Raw genomic sequence first — 18,462 nt, forward strand, 5'->3', positions numbered from 1 at the left:
CTCAAATTTAGTACATAAAAGGTACATTATTTCTTACTCTCCAGTTTTACTTACCTTTATTTTTAATTATTAAAAAGAAATAAAAGACATCTCTCATCACCAACAAAACCTAATTCCTCTTATTCTCCTTAACAAATGATTAATTTTGGACAGATAGCTTCTAGGCTGGCTGCCAGCTGTCAGCATTCATTCCTTGGAAGTTCCAAGTATAAACCATACTTGGTTCTAATGACTGTCTCCTTCATTTTTTTTTTTCAGTGTGTGATACTTAATTTTCCTGTATACTTCAATGCCTCAAGAAGGTTTTAATTCCTTTCATACTGCATTGATATTTTGGTTAACTTTATAGCTGTAAAATGATTTACACTGTGTTTTGTAACATCCTGATGAAATGATAAAATGTTAGATCATCCTTTAAAGAAAAATTGATTTTGATTGACATCTGGGTTTTCAACAGCAACACTGGAGATCAGAAGACAAGGCAATACATGTTTAAAAAATTGAAAGGAAAGAAGTTTTAAGCCTTTACATTCAGCCAAGGTCTTTTAAACATGAGGACACAGAAAAACATGTTATCAGAAAATAAGACCTCAAAAGTATTATCTCACAGAAATCAGTTTGAACATTTTCATAGAGGAAATATTCCAGTAGGAAAAAAAATAAACCTAGGAATATGCCATTAGGTTTGTGGAAATAAGGATTGATGTTAGTGATGTTTGTTGTATAATTTAAAAAATACAACAAAATGTAGCATATCCAAAACAGTTCACAAGTACAGCTTCACAAAATATCCCCTTGAAATAAGGGCCATGATGATGGATAGAGGAGGTGAGAAGAGGTGAGAGGAGGTAAGAATACTTTCTTGGTTTGCTGAGATGATGCTAAAATTGACACATGTAAGAAACTGAGGAGGAAATTCACATTATAATGATATAAAACCATTACAATACTAAAAGTTTCCAAATTCAAACAGAAAAATAGTTGATATGTAAAAGGGAACATGCAAAAGGTGCAGGAAAAAAGACTAAAGTTTGGAAAATAAAGCATCAAATAAGGTGATAGAAATAAATTATAATAGAACAAGTTAAAGGGAAAGATAGCTGGGCAAGATTTTTAAGTTGCATAAAAAAATCAGATAAAATATATTGAAAATAGAGTTATGGAAAAAATAAAGAGGTCAAATATGCATACAAAAAAGACCTAAGTCCAAATTTTGACAAAAGGTTAAATTCAAGATGAGAACATCATAAAGGAGGAAATAAATGATCTATAGGCCACAGAATCAACAGTAGGTGCAGAATGTGCTAATGACTCTGCACATTCATGACAATAAAACCAAATGAACTTGAATACCATTCCCACCAGAGCTGTAGAAAAACATTATGAGCACCGAGCTGGGGATACACATTAAGTCCACATGGAGCATCAAGACACATTCACCACGTGAATCCCTCAGTGACTCCTGACTTACTGCCCCAGAGGGGACGGAGGATGGTACCATAAGGGAACACACAGATGACTCGAAGCTCCCTCTCTCTGTGGTTCAGGTTGGCCTTGAGGCTCCAGTGGTATGGAGGGGAGGGGAAGGGAAGCAAGGCTCATCCAGAAAAAAATATGCACACTAGGGATATCTGATGAGGCTGTTCAAGACCTGACTCAGCCCCGGGGTTTGACTCCTAGTCTCATCCTCCACCACGCAGACCTTAAGGGTCTGTACTTACCCATTCCCCTTAGCTCGCCCTCACCCATTCCCGGCTTCTGGGTGTAGCACATGTGCGTGTCTGAAGGTTTGTGACCTCCCAGGATTCCCAGGTTGAAATTCTAACTCCTCAAGATGTTGAGATGTGGGGCCATAGGCAGGTGATTCTCAGCCCTTATTCAGGGGAAGAGTGCCTCATAAAAGAGGCCCCAGGAGGTCCCTAACCCCCTCCCACTGGGAACAGAGTGAGGAGACTCTGGCTATGAACCAGGAAGAGGGCCGTCACTAGAGGTGACCATACAGGGGCCTTGATCTTGGACTTCCTGCCTCAGAGCTGTGAAAAGTGCATTTCTGTTGTTTTTAATTGATCCAGTGTGTGGCGTGTTGTGATGGCAGCCCCACTTACTAAGACAACATGCTTCAAACATACACGGAAAGTTAGGACTATCTTTTGGCAGAATAAGAATAATAAGACCCATCAAGACAACATAGGAAAAAACATTTCTAAGTAGATAATTATGGATTCTTGGATTTGAAAATACCGGATTGGATTGTGAAAAGACATGTTTGTCTGTGTGTGTGTGTGTGTGTGTGTGTGTGTGTGTGTGTGTGTGTGTGTGTGTCCAGCAAGTGCCAAGAGTACACAATTTAAAGCTTTATTAACTCCATAATTTTAAATGCTACAAACTTACAAAAATATCATTTCAAGAATTAACTACTTATAATTCTTTCATACACAGATTTATGAATTTTGAATAATTATTTTAATTTTTTGTGTCAGTTCATCTGACTGAAAATGGGACAAAGCACTGTTCATAATTCAAAATCTAAGTAAGTGTAAAATAAATTTAAGTTCTATGCCTTGGTTCATACCAGACAAACATTATGTGGGGAAGGTGGACAGAGGAAATACTGAGTAAAATCCTTGGGAAATAGCTAAAATTCCAGGGTCAACTTTAGAATTTCAAGGTTTATGATATTGGTGTGCCTCTAGTCAAGATCTCTAAAGGACAACGTGAATCAGATAATGTCTGGATGAATGGAAAAACCGGCTCCCTGACAAGGTGATTAGGGTTGGAAAGAAGGACCCAGAAGGCCCATTAGGGTGCAGAGCCCTGAGGGACTGGACGGTGGGGGAGGGGCTGTGGTCCACCCTGCTCCTCCTCTGTCCCCTCCCCCACCCACAGGAGCCCTTTGTGACCAGGCCACCCTCTGTGATGCAGGCCTGCTGTGCTGTGCCCAAGCACCAGCCCAGTGGTCAGTTGCCTGAGGGCAGCAGTGCGGATCAGACTATGGAGTATCCTCTCCTATCTCTGAAAAGCATTCTAGATACCTGGCTGAGCTTCAGCTCCACTTCCTGGGGGTCTGCCATCATCACTGGCATCCTGTGCGGAGTGGGGCTCCTCCTCCTGTCACTCCACTTCCACCCGAGTGATCTATACTCACCACCACCTAGAAACATCAGGAAGGTAAGGCGCCCTTAGCAAAGGCCTGACAGAATATGAGTCTCTCTCTTCTATGATTACTGCTGCTTTTTGGAGTCAGCTGTAGAGGCTCCTGGGATGGGAAAGAAGAGAACATTTATTCTCAGGAGAGAATACAAGATCCTCCTTCTAGGCATAAGCCAGGCCCTGCACGAGTTCTGGCAGGAGAATCTTTCTGAAGATCCCAGACAGGATGCAGCTGGGCTAAAGGGCTCCAGGCCTAAATGCCAAACCCAGGGGCCTGTAGCTGCAGCCGGGATCCTAAGAATTTGATGCCTGCAGGAGGCCAGGCCCCTGAGCACTGATCCCCCAGCTGCCTTCCTGGGGGAGGGTCCTGGGGTAGGGGTCTGGAGTGGGGCTTCCTCCAGGCCAAACCAAGGGCAGTGCTGAGCCCGCAGCGCCTCTGAGCAGGGGCTGCAGCGGGGCGCAGGCCTGGGGAGGCAGTGTGCGGCCTGACAGAGCGAGAGGGGCCTGTGGGTCTGAGCACGTGTGTGTTTCCTGGGCAGAGAAATACACTGATGCAAGAAATCCAGGGCAGGTCTCACATAGAAAATCCTTCTTTAAGTTCTTCAAGGAAGTAAAACTGAAAATATTTTTATCTACTTTAAAAGAGTACAAGAAAGGAAACCCCAAGGCCCATTAGTTACATGTAGACAGTAATGCTCAGAGACTGAGATCTGCAGCTCATCTAGGGAGCTGAGTGGGACTTGGCACCACCTCGTTGTGATTTTGGGTTTTTGGTCTCTCAGTGTCACCTGCAGCCCAGGGAGAAGAACAGGAGGAGGAAGAGAGGGGCAGCTCTGAGAGGTGAGTGCATGCCCGCCGTCCCTGCCCACCAGAGGCAGCCTCCATCGCTGCCGCCCGAGGGTCCAGCTCCACAACACCCCTGAGGGTCCCCATGGCAGGGCCTGTCCGTCCAGAAAGGGAGCCCATGGGGAGGCTGCTGGGCAGGAGATCTGAGCCTGGAAGCTCCCCAGATTCTGGGCTGGAACAAAGCTGGGAGGGGCCAGAAGTGGGTGTCACCCAGCACAGATGGGGTGGGCTAGAGTGGCCCAAGAGTGCCAGGTCCACGTGTGGACGTGTTAAACTTCCCTCAGGAGCTTCTCTAAGTGGCCCTTGCCCTGTCCCCCACAAAGAATGGTTTTGAGGGTAGCTGTGAGGGCCGCAGAGGGTAATGGATGTGGAAGCCCCTTCCAAATGAGAAAGTGTTCCCCTTCATGAGTCTTGCTATCGACATCAGGGATCCTGTGGCCTTGGGCATGGAGGCTTGGGCTCCAGACTCTAAGCTCCCCAAAGTCTCCCCTAAAGTGACATGGACATGGCACTAGACTGCTGTAAGACCCCTAGGTCCGTGCTTTCACTACCACAATCCTGTCTTCCACTTTCCAGTTTGCAGAGGTCGCCTGCGAGAACAGGAGGTGGCAAGCAGCCTGATATCACACGTAGAATGGTAATGAAGCTTACCCTTATCTCTCTCGGGTCCTTCCTCCCAGAGCCTGTAATGGGACTCCAGGGCTGCTGCAGCCTGGGGCTGACCTGGGAGGGGCAGCCATGGGCACAGGGGTGGGTAAAGTCCTGGGGTGGGGACAGCAGGAGCACCATGAAGTCAGTGTGGGGGCTGCAGAGGGCCATGGGCCCCAGATGCCCACCTCTGCCTGGCCGCCTTGGCGCTCCTGGCCCCGTCTGCTCCTGGCTGCAGCTTGGGCCTCCTGTCTTCTTCAGCCACCAGAGCAGGACCCCTGACAGGAGCGACGATCATCGATCACATCAGGACACCACTGGTGAGGTATGCAAAGCATACAGTAGTGGAGCCCGTCTGCCATGCAGGGAGCTCGTAGGCAGTGTTCCTCCCACCATGTCCCCTTCAGCCTCCAGACCCCCCTCCTGAAGCAAACACTGACCCTGGCCTCCACTGCTTCACCAGGCCCACCCGCCTAAACATGTTCTGTTCATCCAAACTCCTCCCTGAGTGCCTCTCCACCATCAGAGCTCTTTCTTCCCCTGGACAGCCTTTCATCCCCGCCCCTTCTTCCCCTGCACCCCTATTTCCCTCTGATTTGGAATTGCACCCTCCATCTCTGACAGCCTCCTTTGCCCCACCCCCCCAACCAGACTCCTCCCTGACGCTTCCTCAGTGTGACCCAATGGCACACCCACTGCGCACTCTCCCACAGAGCCCGTCCCCACACACCCCTGGAGCAGCTTCTCCTGCCCCAGCCACCTTGGGCCTTGGTCACCCAATTTTGGCCCTGTCCTGGTGGCAGGCGGCTGCCAAAGCCTAAAGCCCGTCCACCTCCTCACAGCATGGGTCCCAGGCAGTGGCCTCATTCTGGGAAGACCCAGGCCTACAGGTAGTGGCTGGTACCCCCTCTTTGCTAAGAAGTGGTGACCAGAATCTCCTGGAAATAGAAATTACAAAGAGAGTCAAGATCAAGATCTGCAAGGAGAAAGAAAAAGACATATCACATCCAAAACAAATGGGCTCAGCCTACAACCTGAATTCTTTGGGGAGCACATTGAAACCACTGGGTGCTGAGCAGGACACCACAACCCCCAGCTCTCCTGCAGCACAAAAGGCCAACCAGAACAGCTGCCTGGTCCTCAGCAGCTGTCAGATCCCAAAGTCTTGGAGGGCCACCTACAGCACACAACTAACCAGCTTTTCTGGGGTCTCCCCTACATAGTGAATCCCTTGGGGCCACTGCCTGGACCTCTGAGAGCCCTTCAGCACTACAGTCTCCATCTTTTTTATTCAATGTAATCTCAAAACGTTACCCAATTCAAATGCAGGCTAAAATTTCTCCACCGTCTTTCCAGTCCCAGCCTCTGTCCCAACTGGAGTTCCAGTCTCCACACTCAATTCCAAGCTTACCTCAATTTGAACCACCAGTTCTGGTTCATGTCCATATCCCAGCCTATCTCCAATCCCCTCTCCCAAACATACCACCTTGTCCATACCACATTAGGGCCTGTCGAGTAACTTGTTCTACTTTGCAGAATAAGCCACAATCTCTCATCCGGACTGAGATTCGACACCCAGAACGGCCCACATTGCAGAAGCAACTAGAAAGACAGCGGGCTCTATCCTCTGGAGTCAAAAGGCCTCAGGAAGTCTGCAGTGTCCCTACTTCCACCCGTCCTGAGGACAGCAGGGTGGCTGCGATGCTTCCTGAGAATTTGCCCATCAGTCCTGAGATGCGGAAGGTACTGGAGCAGCACCTCCAAGAGCAGTTCATTCACCCCCCATGGGAGCTGCCTGGCAAGATCTGGGAGACTCTGGAACAAGGTCGGCTCCAGGGTGAGTTACCAGCCACAAGTCAGACACAGGAGCCTCACCGACCCTCACGGACCATCATGTTCCCTCGTGAAAGCAGCCCGGATTCCCAGAAGGTGGGACTGTGGCACAGCCAAGACCTGGGCAGAGGCCCAAGGGGCTTCACGGTGTGTGTCCCAGAAGATCTCCCCAGGGACTCAGGAAGCCCCCTATTGAGGTTGCCAGTGGTGAGCTCAGAGGAGTCAGAAAGTGACTTGAGTCTCCCGAGTCACGATATACTAGGGGAATTAGATAAGAGTGTAGAAAACATCCCGAAAAGACACCCAAGAAGGACATTGAGGAAGACCGGTGAAGGTCTGAGCTCGATGAGTGGGCACACATCCCGGCTTGCTGACAGCTTTGCTTATCCGAAGTTGGACACCCACTCAGAAACCGTGAATCGAGGAGTCTTAAAGGGCTGGAAACCCCATATGAACACCTGCCATGGGACCCCCTTTCTTGAGCTGGACACGCGACAGATGCTGGAAGCACATACCACAAGGTTCCGGGCTAAGCACAGGTGGCGGGTACTCTTTAAGGTCCTGAAGACCGTAAACATCTTCAACCTCAAAAAGGCTCTACCCTTGCCCATTCTGCACTTGACCTCATCACCCCCAGGCACCTGTGTGTCTGGCATGCCTGCGATAGTCAAGTTTCCTGACTTTGTGAGAAAACCCCTTCAGGCCTTTGCGGAAGAGATGGTGGAAACAGGGGAGTCAGCTTCCACCATGGGGAGGCCACCCCTCAGTCCCCCACATGTGTGTGCAGAAAAGGTCTGGGGAGGAAGCCCATTCAGTGATGACCAAAGGCGGCCCAAATCCTGTCCAACTGGGCAGGAGAGCAGGCCGCCTATTCAGCGCCGCACGCTCAGTGCCATGGGCAGAATCTTGTGTAATGGGACTGGGGAGCAGGCCCAGAGGGGCGGCCCAGAGCTGTGTCCCAGTTCAGCAAAGGCCAGGAATGAGCTGAGAAAGGACGGTGGGAGCCGGTCCTCACAGGACCCCTGCAGGAACGTGATAGTACTGGAGGTGAGCTCAACATCACGGTCTTTGAGGGCCGCAGAGGCGTGGGAGGCCACAGGGTTCCCAGCTCTCCAGCCACCATCTAGAGTCAGCTTGCAAACAAAACCGCAGACCTTAAACGTGCATACAAGGATTTCAGAAGCTCCAGGGACCAGTCAAAGTCCCCCCATCCATAGAAAGTCTGTTACCCTGTGCCCAGTACAACCGTTTCCCAGCACAGAGGCTGTGAGTGAGCTGAAGCCCCAGGTGAAGGTACAGTCGGGGAACCATCTCCCAGACTGTCCCCAACACACACTGCTCATCAGAGGCCACGTGGCTTCTCGGGCACCCCTGTGCTGTCCCCAGAGAGGGCCTACGGGAAAGCACAGAGAGGGGTCTGGAGCACTGGGCCCACGTCAGGCTGTGACTACGGGCCAGCCTGCCCGGGTCCGGGAAGCAGTACACCCTGCTGGGAAGAGATGCCCTCCTTGCCCACCAGGGGAGGAATGGAGGCCTCCAGAAAGCTCCTTTGGAGGAAGGTTGAGGCTCTTCTTCCATAAGAAGTTTCACCATAAAAACAACGAACATCAGGATACTCTGCGCAAATCTAAAATCTCATCAGCCACTGCCCAGAGCCAGGGATCACGCCCAAGAAGATCAATTTTGAAGAACGCGGATCCTGATGCTAAGGAGCTGATGAGAGCAGTTGGACAGACTTTAGACGAGAAAAGGGCAATTCTCCGTGGACTTCACTCCACAAAGTTAAGTAAACATCAACAGGAATTCCAAGCCCCAGTACGTGGGTGTTACCACTCCCATGGGCAATTCCAAGCCCCAGTACGTGGGTGTTACCACTCCCATGGGCAATTCCAAGCCCCAGTACGTGGGTGTTGCCACTTCCGTGGGCAATTCCAAGCCCCAGTCTGTGGGTTTTACCACTCACATGGGCAATATCAGGCCCCAGTCTGTGCGTGTTGCCACTCCCATGGGCAATTCCAAGCCCCAGTACATGGGGGCTGCCACTCCCATGGTCAATTCTAAGCCCCAGTACGTGGGTGTTGCCACTTCCTCTGGCAGCCTGGCTACTGAGAGCCAGTGAAAATTAGTCATACACACTGTGGTCACCAAGCCACCCAGCAGGGCCAGACTTGTCCTGTCAAGGAAAGTCAAGTCAAACACCAAGAGTCCTTGAAAAGAGTCATATTCAACAAGCAGCTGGACCTGAGGAGCTCCACGTCCTTGTACCACAAGAAGACTCTGTCTTCTCCAGTCAGTCACTGCCAGGGTGGATCGGCTGTGCCATGCATCCGAGGCCAACAGATGATACACTACCTGCGGCACTGTCCTCTTTGCAGAGGTGTCTAGTCTGGGCAACCCCAAGGTGCTCTAACCTTTCCTCATTCAAGTCTCCAAGAAAAAATGCAAACCTTTTTCTCATTAGCACATCCAACATATTTAAGCTCCCCAATAAACATGTTTTTTTCCCTCATAAAAGGATTGTGTATTGGCTCCTGTGCTCATGATGTGCTTTGGCTTGCAGAAGGGAGGGCAGGGAGAGAGGGATGTGGGATTCTGCAGGATCGCTCCTTACCCCACGTCTCTTCCTTGCCCATATTTTCATACCACTGTTATTACACAAACAACAAAAAACTGAAAATGAGGCAACTACCCTATGAAGGTCTCATTCTCTGCAGGGTCTATTTGACTGCATTTCTCCTGCTTCCATGCCACTTTAAACTCCAGGCGGCTGTGGAGGGCAGGTGTGTGGAGGCATTACAGAGCTGGGCATCCCTCTCAGGCTCCAGAAAGTATTAGAGCCACAAGAGTGCATGTCTGGGAGGGGGTGCTGGGTCCTGAGGTCAGAAGCAGGAGAAATCTGGCACCTGGATCTCTTGGAGGGAACAGATGACACCAGCCCCCTGGGGCCCCTTTTCTCTCTGATGAAGCCTGGATTGGGAGGTGCCCTGTGAAACTCACTTGGCATAGCCTTAAAGAAATGGACGTGCACCCAACCCCACCTCTCTTTCCCACACTTTAGAGCAGCCTCAGCTAGGATGGCACCGTCAGCTGGTGCATGGTGGGTGGTGGAGCATCAGGAAGGCTGCAGGGCCCTGGTCACCCCTGTCCCAATTGAACCAACAGCCATGCTCAGGGGTCACCCACCTTCCCTTGTTAGTCCTAGAGAAGGAGTTCTGGAATGAATTAAAGAGGGCCTTGAGTGTGGTGTGGTGTAAAATTGCAGTATTTCAAGAATCTCTCCCCTGGCATTAGTCTCTTTACATACACCGCTCAGCTTCTCGCAGACTCTGGGGGAAGGCGTGGAGAGAGGCTGTTCTCTCTTCCCATTGTGTAACTGGTCTGGCACCTTTCAGTAGCCAGGGACCTGTTCTCAGAGTTTCTCCTGAAAGGGGAGGGTGGGGCAGAGAGCCCACCGAGGAGGAGAGTGAGAGCAGCAGCCCAAAGGGACAAACGGAGCCAGCCTCACTGTGAGCGATAAACGTGTTTCTCCCATTCACACTGAGAGTCTACCCTTTCAGTCACACTGGTTTATTCATCCCGGCCCAGGAACACTGACCCCCCACAGCTTCACCATGTAGTGACTATCTGACAGCTGTACACTGTGAATCTCTGGGAGTGAAGAATTGAAAAGTTGGGATTGGAGGAAGGAGGTGCCCATGAATGTGCAGAGAACAAGGAGCCCCCTGGGGTCCTCCCACCATCTGCAGAAGGAAAATTTAAGAGCCTAGTGGCTCATTCCGGCCCCACCCTGTGGTCTCCATACTGTTCCAGCTCTGAGATCACAGGCCTAGCTAAGCCATTGGCTCAGAGGCAGGGGACCAAACATCCAGGAGGAAAGCAAATCAGAGCAAGTTCATCCCTTGACAAAGTATTCCAAGCTTGTCCATCAATCCTTGAATTCTCTTCATTCTAGAAAAGATAGTTACACATAGGTGGGGGCACTGCACATGGACCCAGGAGGGAGACGTAGCACAGATGGTGATGCTGATAGAGCAGCAACAGGAAGGGGAAACCCCTTTGCCCTCTCAGCTCAGGCTTCCACACCATGCAGTACGGCCAGAAGTGGAAAGGCGGGATGCACACAGGGATCGCACAGACCACACAGAGACAGTTCTCCACAGAGACCTCTCACACAGACACCTTCCACAGAGGCCACGTGTCTCCCAGAGACCTTAAACCTCACACAGGGCCATTACGGTGCATCACAGATCCTTAGACAGAAACCTCATTTCCCACAGAGATCTGTCAGCAAACCTCTCAAAGCCTTCACTTAGACCTCATCTAGAGAGCTCCCCCAGATACCTCACATGGCTTCACAGAAACCTCATCCAGGGGTGGAATATGTAGATGCACTATCGCACAGAAAGTCAGAACACAATGTGCACAGAGACTTGCATCCATTATTTCGAATCCACTGCCAAGACCTGCTTCAGAAATGGGAACCGCCCCAGCAAACTGCAGATCCGTGAGATGCTCCGACGTCAGCACGGCACTCAGCACGGCTCTCTGCTTGGGAGAAATGGCTGGGAATTTTTGTTCTTCTGTAATGGCATTGCATCTGAACAAAGCTGCAGATTCCACGTGTAGAGTTGCAAAATGAATTGTTTCACAGGTCTTCATTCACTTGCAAAGCACAACTTTTTTTTTTTTTTTGAGGGCATCTCTCATATTTATTGATCAAATGGTTGTTAACAACAATAAAACTCTGTATAGGGGAGTCAATGCTCAATGCACAATCATTAATCCATCTCAAGCCTAATTGTCATCAGTCTCCAATCTTCTGAAGCATAATGAACAAGTTTTTAGATGGTGAACGAATTCTTACATAGTGAATAAATTCTTACATGGTGAACAGTACAAGGGCATTCATCACAGAAACTTTCGGTTTTGATAACGCATTATGAACTATAAACAATCTGGTCAAATATGAATATTCATTTGATTTTTATACTTGATTTATATGTTGATCCCACATTTCTCCCTTTATTATTATTATTATTATTATTATTATTTTTTTTTAAATGCTGAAGTGGTAGGTAGATGCAAGATAAAGGTAGAAAACATAGTTTAGTGCTGTAAGAGGGCAAATGTAGATGATCAGGTGTGTGCCTATGGACTAAGTATTAATCCAAGCTAGACAAGGGCAGCAAAACATCCACGGATGCAGAACATTTCTCTCAAAGCAGGGGGGGTGAGGTTCTGAGCCTCACCTCTGTTGATCCCCAATTTCTCACCTGATGGCCCCCCTGCGACTGTGCATGTCTTAGGTTGTTCCTCCCTTGAGGAATCTTACCCGTCTCTGGCTAACTGTCATCTTCCGGGGCCATACAGGGAAATGTAAAGTTGGTAAGTGAGAGAGAAGCCATATTGTTTGAAAAGGTTAGCTTTTTACTTCTTTGCAGATTTATGCCCTGTGGCTTCTATGCCCAGTACTTGTCTCGAGGTATCTTTACCACCTGGAGGAATTATGATACTCGGTAAATTCGGTATGAGGCACGATTTTTATTTAAGGGTTGTAATTAGGAAGGAAGAAGAAAAGCTATAGAGGTAGCATATGGAAGAAAACATGGGAGGATTGATTATTTCTTTGACATATCTTCTTGTAGAGTACCTTAAGTATGTATAGGTTTTAAACTACTAATTTGCACACACATATTAACATAATAGGAATATGGTGACATAAACAAAGCAAATCTATAATTACCATCCATCTCCAGTGAAGCCAAGAAAACCATTTAGGCACCCTAGGCATTTGTGAAAATTTGTCTATGGAATGATGGATATTGTCCAACTGTACTTGAACAGTCTGAGAGAAATCAGACAAATTAAAGCAGCCCATTTCTGGGATCTGTTCACATCCCATATTTTCTTTTAACCGTAGATAGTCTATAGTCATAAGATTTTGGAGCGCTACAACTTGCACCCCTCCCAACTCCTGGTTGAGTTCCAACAGTACAGATCTGGTCAAATTCATTGTCTCACTGTATGCACATGCCAGCCTAGACATCTCCCTCCTCATTCCAATGGCAAGTCCAGGAAATGGTGGGGTGGATGCAGCCACAACCGCAGCATCGCCCAGATCCCTGTGGAGGCTGTTTGTTGATCATCCCCCTGGCACAAGTCCTCCAGAGAGTGCTGATGCCGGAAGCTCCTCCTCATATCGTATCTTAGTTCATTTTCTGGGTATCCAAGCTAGGCCTTGATCTTCTGCATAGAAACAAAGAGACCCTTTGCCCACACTTTGACATGCCCTCTATACCACTGTGCAGAACTCATTGGAGGTCAGCGCAAAGGAACTTTAATTTTTTTTTTATTAAGAGAAAGGAATATTATCAGAAAAGAGTACCTCCATAGCTGATCATCTGACACCCTTTAAGTGATCAACATGAAGTATATTTAAAGCATGCGTTGATCTTTGATTTACCAATAGTTTTATCCTATCAACGAGTAATCCCCCTCTTCTTTCTTTCTTACTTTTTTTTTTTAATTTTTAATCTACACTTACATGAAGAATACTATGTTTACTATGCTCTCCCCTATATCAGGTCCCACCCAGCAACCACATTACGGTTACTGTCCATCAGCTTAGCAAAATGTTGTAGAGTCACTACTTGTCCTCTTTATGTTGTACAGCCCACCCTCCCCTTTCTCCCTCCCCCCCATGCATGCTAATCTTAATACCCCCTTCTTCTTCCCCCCCCCTTATCCCTCCCAGCCCACCCATCCTCCCCAGTTCCTTTCCCTTTGGTACCTGTTAGTCCATTTTTGGGTTCTGTAATTCCACTGCTGTTTTGTTCCTTCAGTTTTTCCTTTGTTCCTATACACCTCAGATGAGTGAAATCATTTGGTATTTCTCTTTCTCCGCTTGGCTTATTTCACTGAGCATAATACTCTCCAGCTCCATCCATGTTGCTGCAAATGGTTGGATTTTTCCACTTCTTATGGCTGAGTAGTATTCCATTGTGTATATGTTCCACATCTTCTTTATCCATTCATCTACCGATGGACATTTGGGTTGCTTCCAATTCTTGGCTATTGTAAATAGTGCTGCGATAAACATAGGTGTGCATCTGTCTTTCTCAAACTTGATTGCTGCGTTCTTAGGGTAAATTCCTAGTAGTGGAATTCCTGGGTCAAATGGTAGGTCTGTTTTGAGCATTTTGATGAACCTCCATACTGCTTTCCACAATGGTTGAACTAATTTACATTCCCGCCAGCAGTGTAGGAGGGTTCCCCTTTCTCCACAGCCTCACCAACATTTGTTGTTGTTTGCTTTTGGATGGCAGCTATCCTTACTGGTGTGAGGTGATAACTCATTGTAGTTTTAATTTGCATTTCTCTGATAATTAGCGATGTGGAGCATCTTTTCATGTGTCTCTTGGCCATCTGTATCTCTTTTTTAGAGAACTGTCTGTTCAGTTCCTCTGCCCATTTTTTAATTGGGTTATTTGTTTTTTGTTTGTTGAGGCGTGTGAGCTCTTTATATATTCTGGACGTCAAGCCTTTATCGGATCTGTCATTTTCAAATATATTCTCCCGTACTGTAGGGTTTCTTTTTGTTCTATTGATGCTGTCTTTTGCTGTGCAGAAGCTTTTCAGCTTAATGTAGTCCCACTTGCTCATTTTTGCTGTTGTTTTACTTGCCCAGGGAGATATGTTCAAGAAGAGGTCACTCATGTTTATGTCTAAGAGGATTTTGCCTATGTATTTTTCCAAGAGTTTAATGGTTTCATGACTTACATTCAGGTCTTTGATCCATTTTGAGTTTACCTTTGTATATGGGGTTAGACAATGGTCCAGTTTCATTCTCCTACATGTAGCTGTCCAGTTTTGCCAGCACCATCTGTTGAAGAGACTGTCATTTTGCCATTGTATGTCCATGGCTCCTTTATCAAATATTAATCGACCATATATGTTTGGGTTAATTTCTGGAGTCTCTAATCTGTTCCACTGGTCTGTGGCTCTGTTCTTGTGCCAGTACCAAATTGTCTTGATTACTATGGCTTTGTAGTAGAGCTTGAAGTTGGTGAGTGAGATCCCCCCTACTTTATTCTTCTTTTTCAGGATTGCTTTGGCTATTCATGGTCTTTGGTGATTCCATATGAATTTTTGAATTATTTGTTCCAATTCATTGAAGAATGTTGCTGGTAATTTGAGAGGGATTGCATCAAATCTGTATATTGCTTTGGGCAGGATGGTCATTTTGATGATATTAATTCTTCCTAGCCATGAGCATGGGATGAGTTTCCATTTATTAGTGTTCCCTTTAATTTGTCTTAAGAGTGACTTGTAGTTTACAGAGTATAAGTCTTTCACTTCTTTTGTTAGGTTTATTCCTAGGTATTTTATTCTTTTTGATGTAATGGTGAATGGAATTGTTTTCCTGATTTCTCTTTCTATTGATTCATTGTTAGTGTATAGGAAAGCTACAGATTTCTGTGTGTTAATTTTGTATCCTGCAACTTTGCTGTATTTCGATATCAGTTCTAGTAGTTTTGGGGTGGAGTCTTTAGGGTTTTTTATGTACAGTATCATATAATCTGCAAATAGTGACAGTTTAACTTCTTCTTTACCAATCTGGATTCCTTGTATTTCTTTGTTTTGTCTGATTGCCGTGGCTAGGATCTCCAGTACTATGTTAAATAACAGTGGGGAGAGTGGGCATCCCTGTCTGGTTCCCGATCTCAGAGAAAATGCTTTCAGCTTCTCGCTGTTCAGTATAATGCTGGCTGTGGGTTTATCATATATGGCCTTTATTATGTTGAGGTACTTGCCCTCTATTCCCATTTTGCTGAGAGTTTTTATCATGAATGGATGTTGAATTTTGTCAAATGCTTTTTCAGCATCTATGGAGATGATCATGTGGTTTTTGTCTTTCTTTTTGTTGATGTGGTGGATGATGTTGATGGATTTTCGAATGTTGTACCATCCTTGCATCCCTGGGATGAACCCCACTTGGTCATGGTGTATGATCCTTTTGATATACTGTTGAATTCTGTTTGCTAATATTTTATTGAGTATTTTTGCATCTACATTCATCAGGGATATTGGTCTGTAATTTTCTTTTTTGGTGGAGTCTTTGCCTGGTTTTGGTATTACGGTGATGTTGGCTTCATAGAATGAGTTTGGGAGTATTCCCTCTTCTTCTATTTTTTGGAACACTTTAAGGAGAATGGGTATTATGTCTTCTCTGTGTGTCTGATAAAATTCCGAGGTAAATCCGTCCGGCCCCGGGGTTTTGTTCTTGGGTAGTTTTTTGATTACCGTTTCAATTTCTTTGCTCATAATTGGTTTGTTTAACTTTTGTGTTTCTTCCTTGGTCAGTCTTGGGAGGTTGTATTTTTCTAGGAAGTTGTCCATTTCTTCTAGGTCTTCTAGCTTGTTGGCATTTAGGTTTTCATAGTAGTCTTTAATAATTCTTTGTATTTCTGTGGAGTCTGTCGTGATTTTTCCATTCTCATTTCTGATTATGTTGATTTGTGTTGATTCTCTTTTTCACTTAATAAGTTTGGCTAGAGGCTTATCTATTTTGTTTATTTTCTCGGAGTACCAGCTCTTGGTTTTGTTGATTTTTGCTATTGTTTTATTCTTCTCAATGTTGTTTATTTCTTCTCTGATCTTTATTATGTCCCTCCTTCTGCTGACTTTAGGCCTCATTTGTTCTTCTTTTTCCAGTTTTGATAATTGTGATGTTAGACTATTCATTTGGGATTGTTCTTCCTTCTTCAAGTGTGCCTGGATTGCTATATATTTTCCTCTTAAGACTGCTTTCGCTGCGTCCCACAGAAGTTGGGGCTTAGTGTTGTTGTTGTCATTTGTTTCTATATATTCCTTGATCTCTATTTTGATTTGTTCATTGATCCATTGATTATTTAGTAGCATTTTGTGAAGCCTCCATGTTTTTGTGAGCCTTTTTGTTTTCTTTGTAGAATTTATTTCTACCTTTATACCTTTGTGGTCTGAAAAATTGGTTGCTAGAATTTCAATATTTTGGAATTTCCTGAGGCTCTTTTTGTGAGCTAGTATGTGGTCTATTCTGGAGAATGTTCCATGTGCACTTGAGAAGAATGTATATCCTGTTGCTTTTGCATGTAGAGTTCTATAGATGTCTATTAGGTCCATCTGTTCTAGTGTGTTGTTCAGTGCCTGTGTGTCCGTACTTATTTTCTGCCTGGTGGATCAATCCTTTGGGGTGAGTGGTGTGTTGAAGTCTCCTAAAATGAATGTATTGCAGTCTATTTCCCTCTTTAGTTCTGTTAGTATTTGCTTAACATATGCTGGTGCTCCTGTATTGGGTGCATATATATTTAGAATGGTTATATCCTCTTGTTGGACTGAGTCCTTTATCATTATGTAGTATCCTTCTTTATCTCTTGTTACATTCTTTGTTTTGAATTCTATTTTGTCTGATATTAGTACTGCAACCCCTGCTTTCTTCTCACTGTTGTTTGCCTGAAATATGTTTTTCCATCCCTGGGCTTTTAGTCTATGCTTGTCTTTGGGTTTAAGGTGAGTTTCTTGTAAGCAGCATATAGATGGGTCTTGCTTTTTTATCCATTCTGTTACTCTGTGTCTTTTGATTGGTGTGTTAAGTCCATTTACATTTAGGGTGACTATTGAGAGATATGTACTTATTGCCATTGTAGGCTTTAGATTCGTGGTTACCAAAGGTTCAAGGTTAGCTTCTTTAGTATCTTACTGCCTAACTTAGCTCGCTTATTGAGCTGTTATATACACAGTCTGAAGATTCTTTTATTCTCTCCCTTCTTATTCCTCCTCCTCCATTCTTCATATGTTGTGTGTTTTGTTCTGTGCTCTTTTTAGGAGTACTCCCATCTAGAGCAGTCCCTATAGGATGCCCTGTAGAGGTGATTTGTGGGAAGCAAATTCCCTCAGCTTTTGCTTGTCTGGGAATTGTTTAATCCTGCCATCATATTTAAATGATAGTCGTGCTGGATACAGTATCCTTTGTTCAAGGCCCTTCTGTTTCATTGCATTAAGTATATCATGCCATTCTCTTCTGGCCTGTAGGGTTTCTGTCGAGAAGTCTGATGTTAGCGTGACGGGTTTTCCTTCATAGGTGACCTTTTTCTCTCTAGCTTCCTTTAAAACTCTTTCCTTGTCCTTGATCCTTGCCATTTTAATTATTATGTGGCTTGGTGTTGTCCTCCTTGGATCCTTTCTGTTGGGGTTCTGTGTAATTCCATTGTCTGTTCGATTATTTCCTCCCCCAGTTTGGGGAAGTTTTCAGCAATTATTTCTTCAAAGAGACTTTCTATCCCTTTTCCTCTTTCTTCTTCTTCTGGTACCCCTATAATACGAATATTATTCCTTTTAGCTTGGTCACATAGTTCTCTTAGTGTTGTTTTATTCCTGGAGATCCTTTTATCTCTCTCTATGTCAGCTTCTATACGTTCCTATTCTCTGGTTTCTATTCCTTCAATGGCCTCTTGCATCTTATCCATTCTGCTTATAAATCCTTCCAGGGATTGTTTCACTTCTGTGATCTCCTTCCTGACATCTGTGATCTCTCTCCGGACTTCATCCCACTGCTCTTGCGTTTTTCTCTGCATCTCATCTCATTGCTCTTGCATTTCTCTCTGCATCTCTGTCAGCATGTTCATAATTTTTATTTTGAATTCTTTTTCAGGAGGACTGGTTAGGTCTGTCTCCTTCTCAGGTGTTGTCTCTGTGATCTTTGTCTGCCTGTAGTTTTGCCTTTTCATGGTGATAAAGATAGTGTGCAGAGCTGGTACAAGTGACCGCTGGAAGAGCTTCCCTTCTTGTTGGTTTGTGGCCTTCCTCTCCTGGAGAATAGTGACCTCTAGTGGCTTATGCTGTGCAGCTGTGAACAGACAGGGCTTCTACTTCCTGCCCGATTGCTATAGGGTTTATCTCTGCTGTTGCTGTGGGCGGGGCCTGGCTGGGGCTCCTCCTCCAAAATGG

At 45.9% G+C, this 18,462-nt stretch overlaps 2 protein-coding genes across 6 annotated transcripts in view; both read left to right on the plus strand.

Moving 5' to 3' along the window:
* The window catches only part of LOC118974070 (putative spermatogenesis-associated protein 31C2), a 149,219-nt gene that overhangs the window by 121,893 nt on the left and 8,864 nt on the right, over positions 1-18,462 (plus strand). The gene's annotated exons all lie outside the window — the stretch shown is intronic.
* Positions 3,669-9,025, plus strand: LOC140850109 (spermatogenesis-associated protein 31A1-like). Its single transcript, XM_073239893.1, has 4 exons — positions 3,669-3,990; positions 4,573-4,633; positions 4,906-4,969; positions 6,181-9,025. Exon 4 carries the CDS (start codon positions 6,346-6,348, stop codon positions 8,536-8,538), a length of 2,193 nt encoding a protein of 730 aa, XP_073095994.1. The 5' UTR covers positions 3,669-3,990; positions 4,573-4,633; positions 4,906-4,969; positions 6,181-6,345; the 3' UTR covers positions 8,539-9,025.

The sequence above is a fragment of the Manis javanica genome, chromosome 6, assembly GCF_040802235.1.
Source record: "Manis javanica isolate MJ-LG chromosome 6, MJ_LKY, whole genome shotgun sequence".
Classification (NCBI taxonomy): Eukaryota; Metazoa; Chordata; class Mammalia; order Pholidota; family Manidae; genus Manis; species Manis javanica.

Coding starts and splice junctions, on each gene's coding strand:
- LOC140850109 (XM_073239893.1), top strand. CDS start 6,346: ATGCTTCCTGAGAATTTGCCCATCAGTCCTGAGATGCGGAAGGTACTG.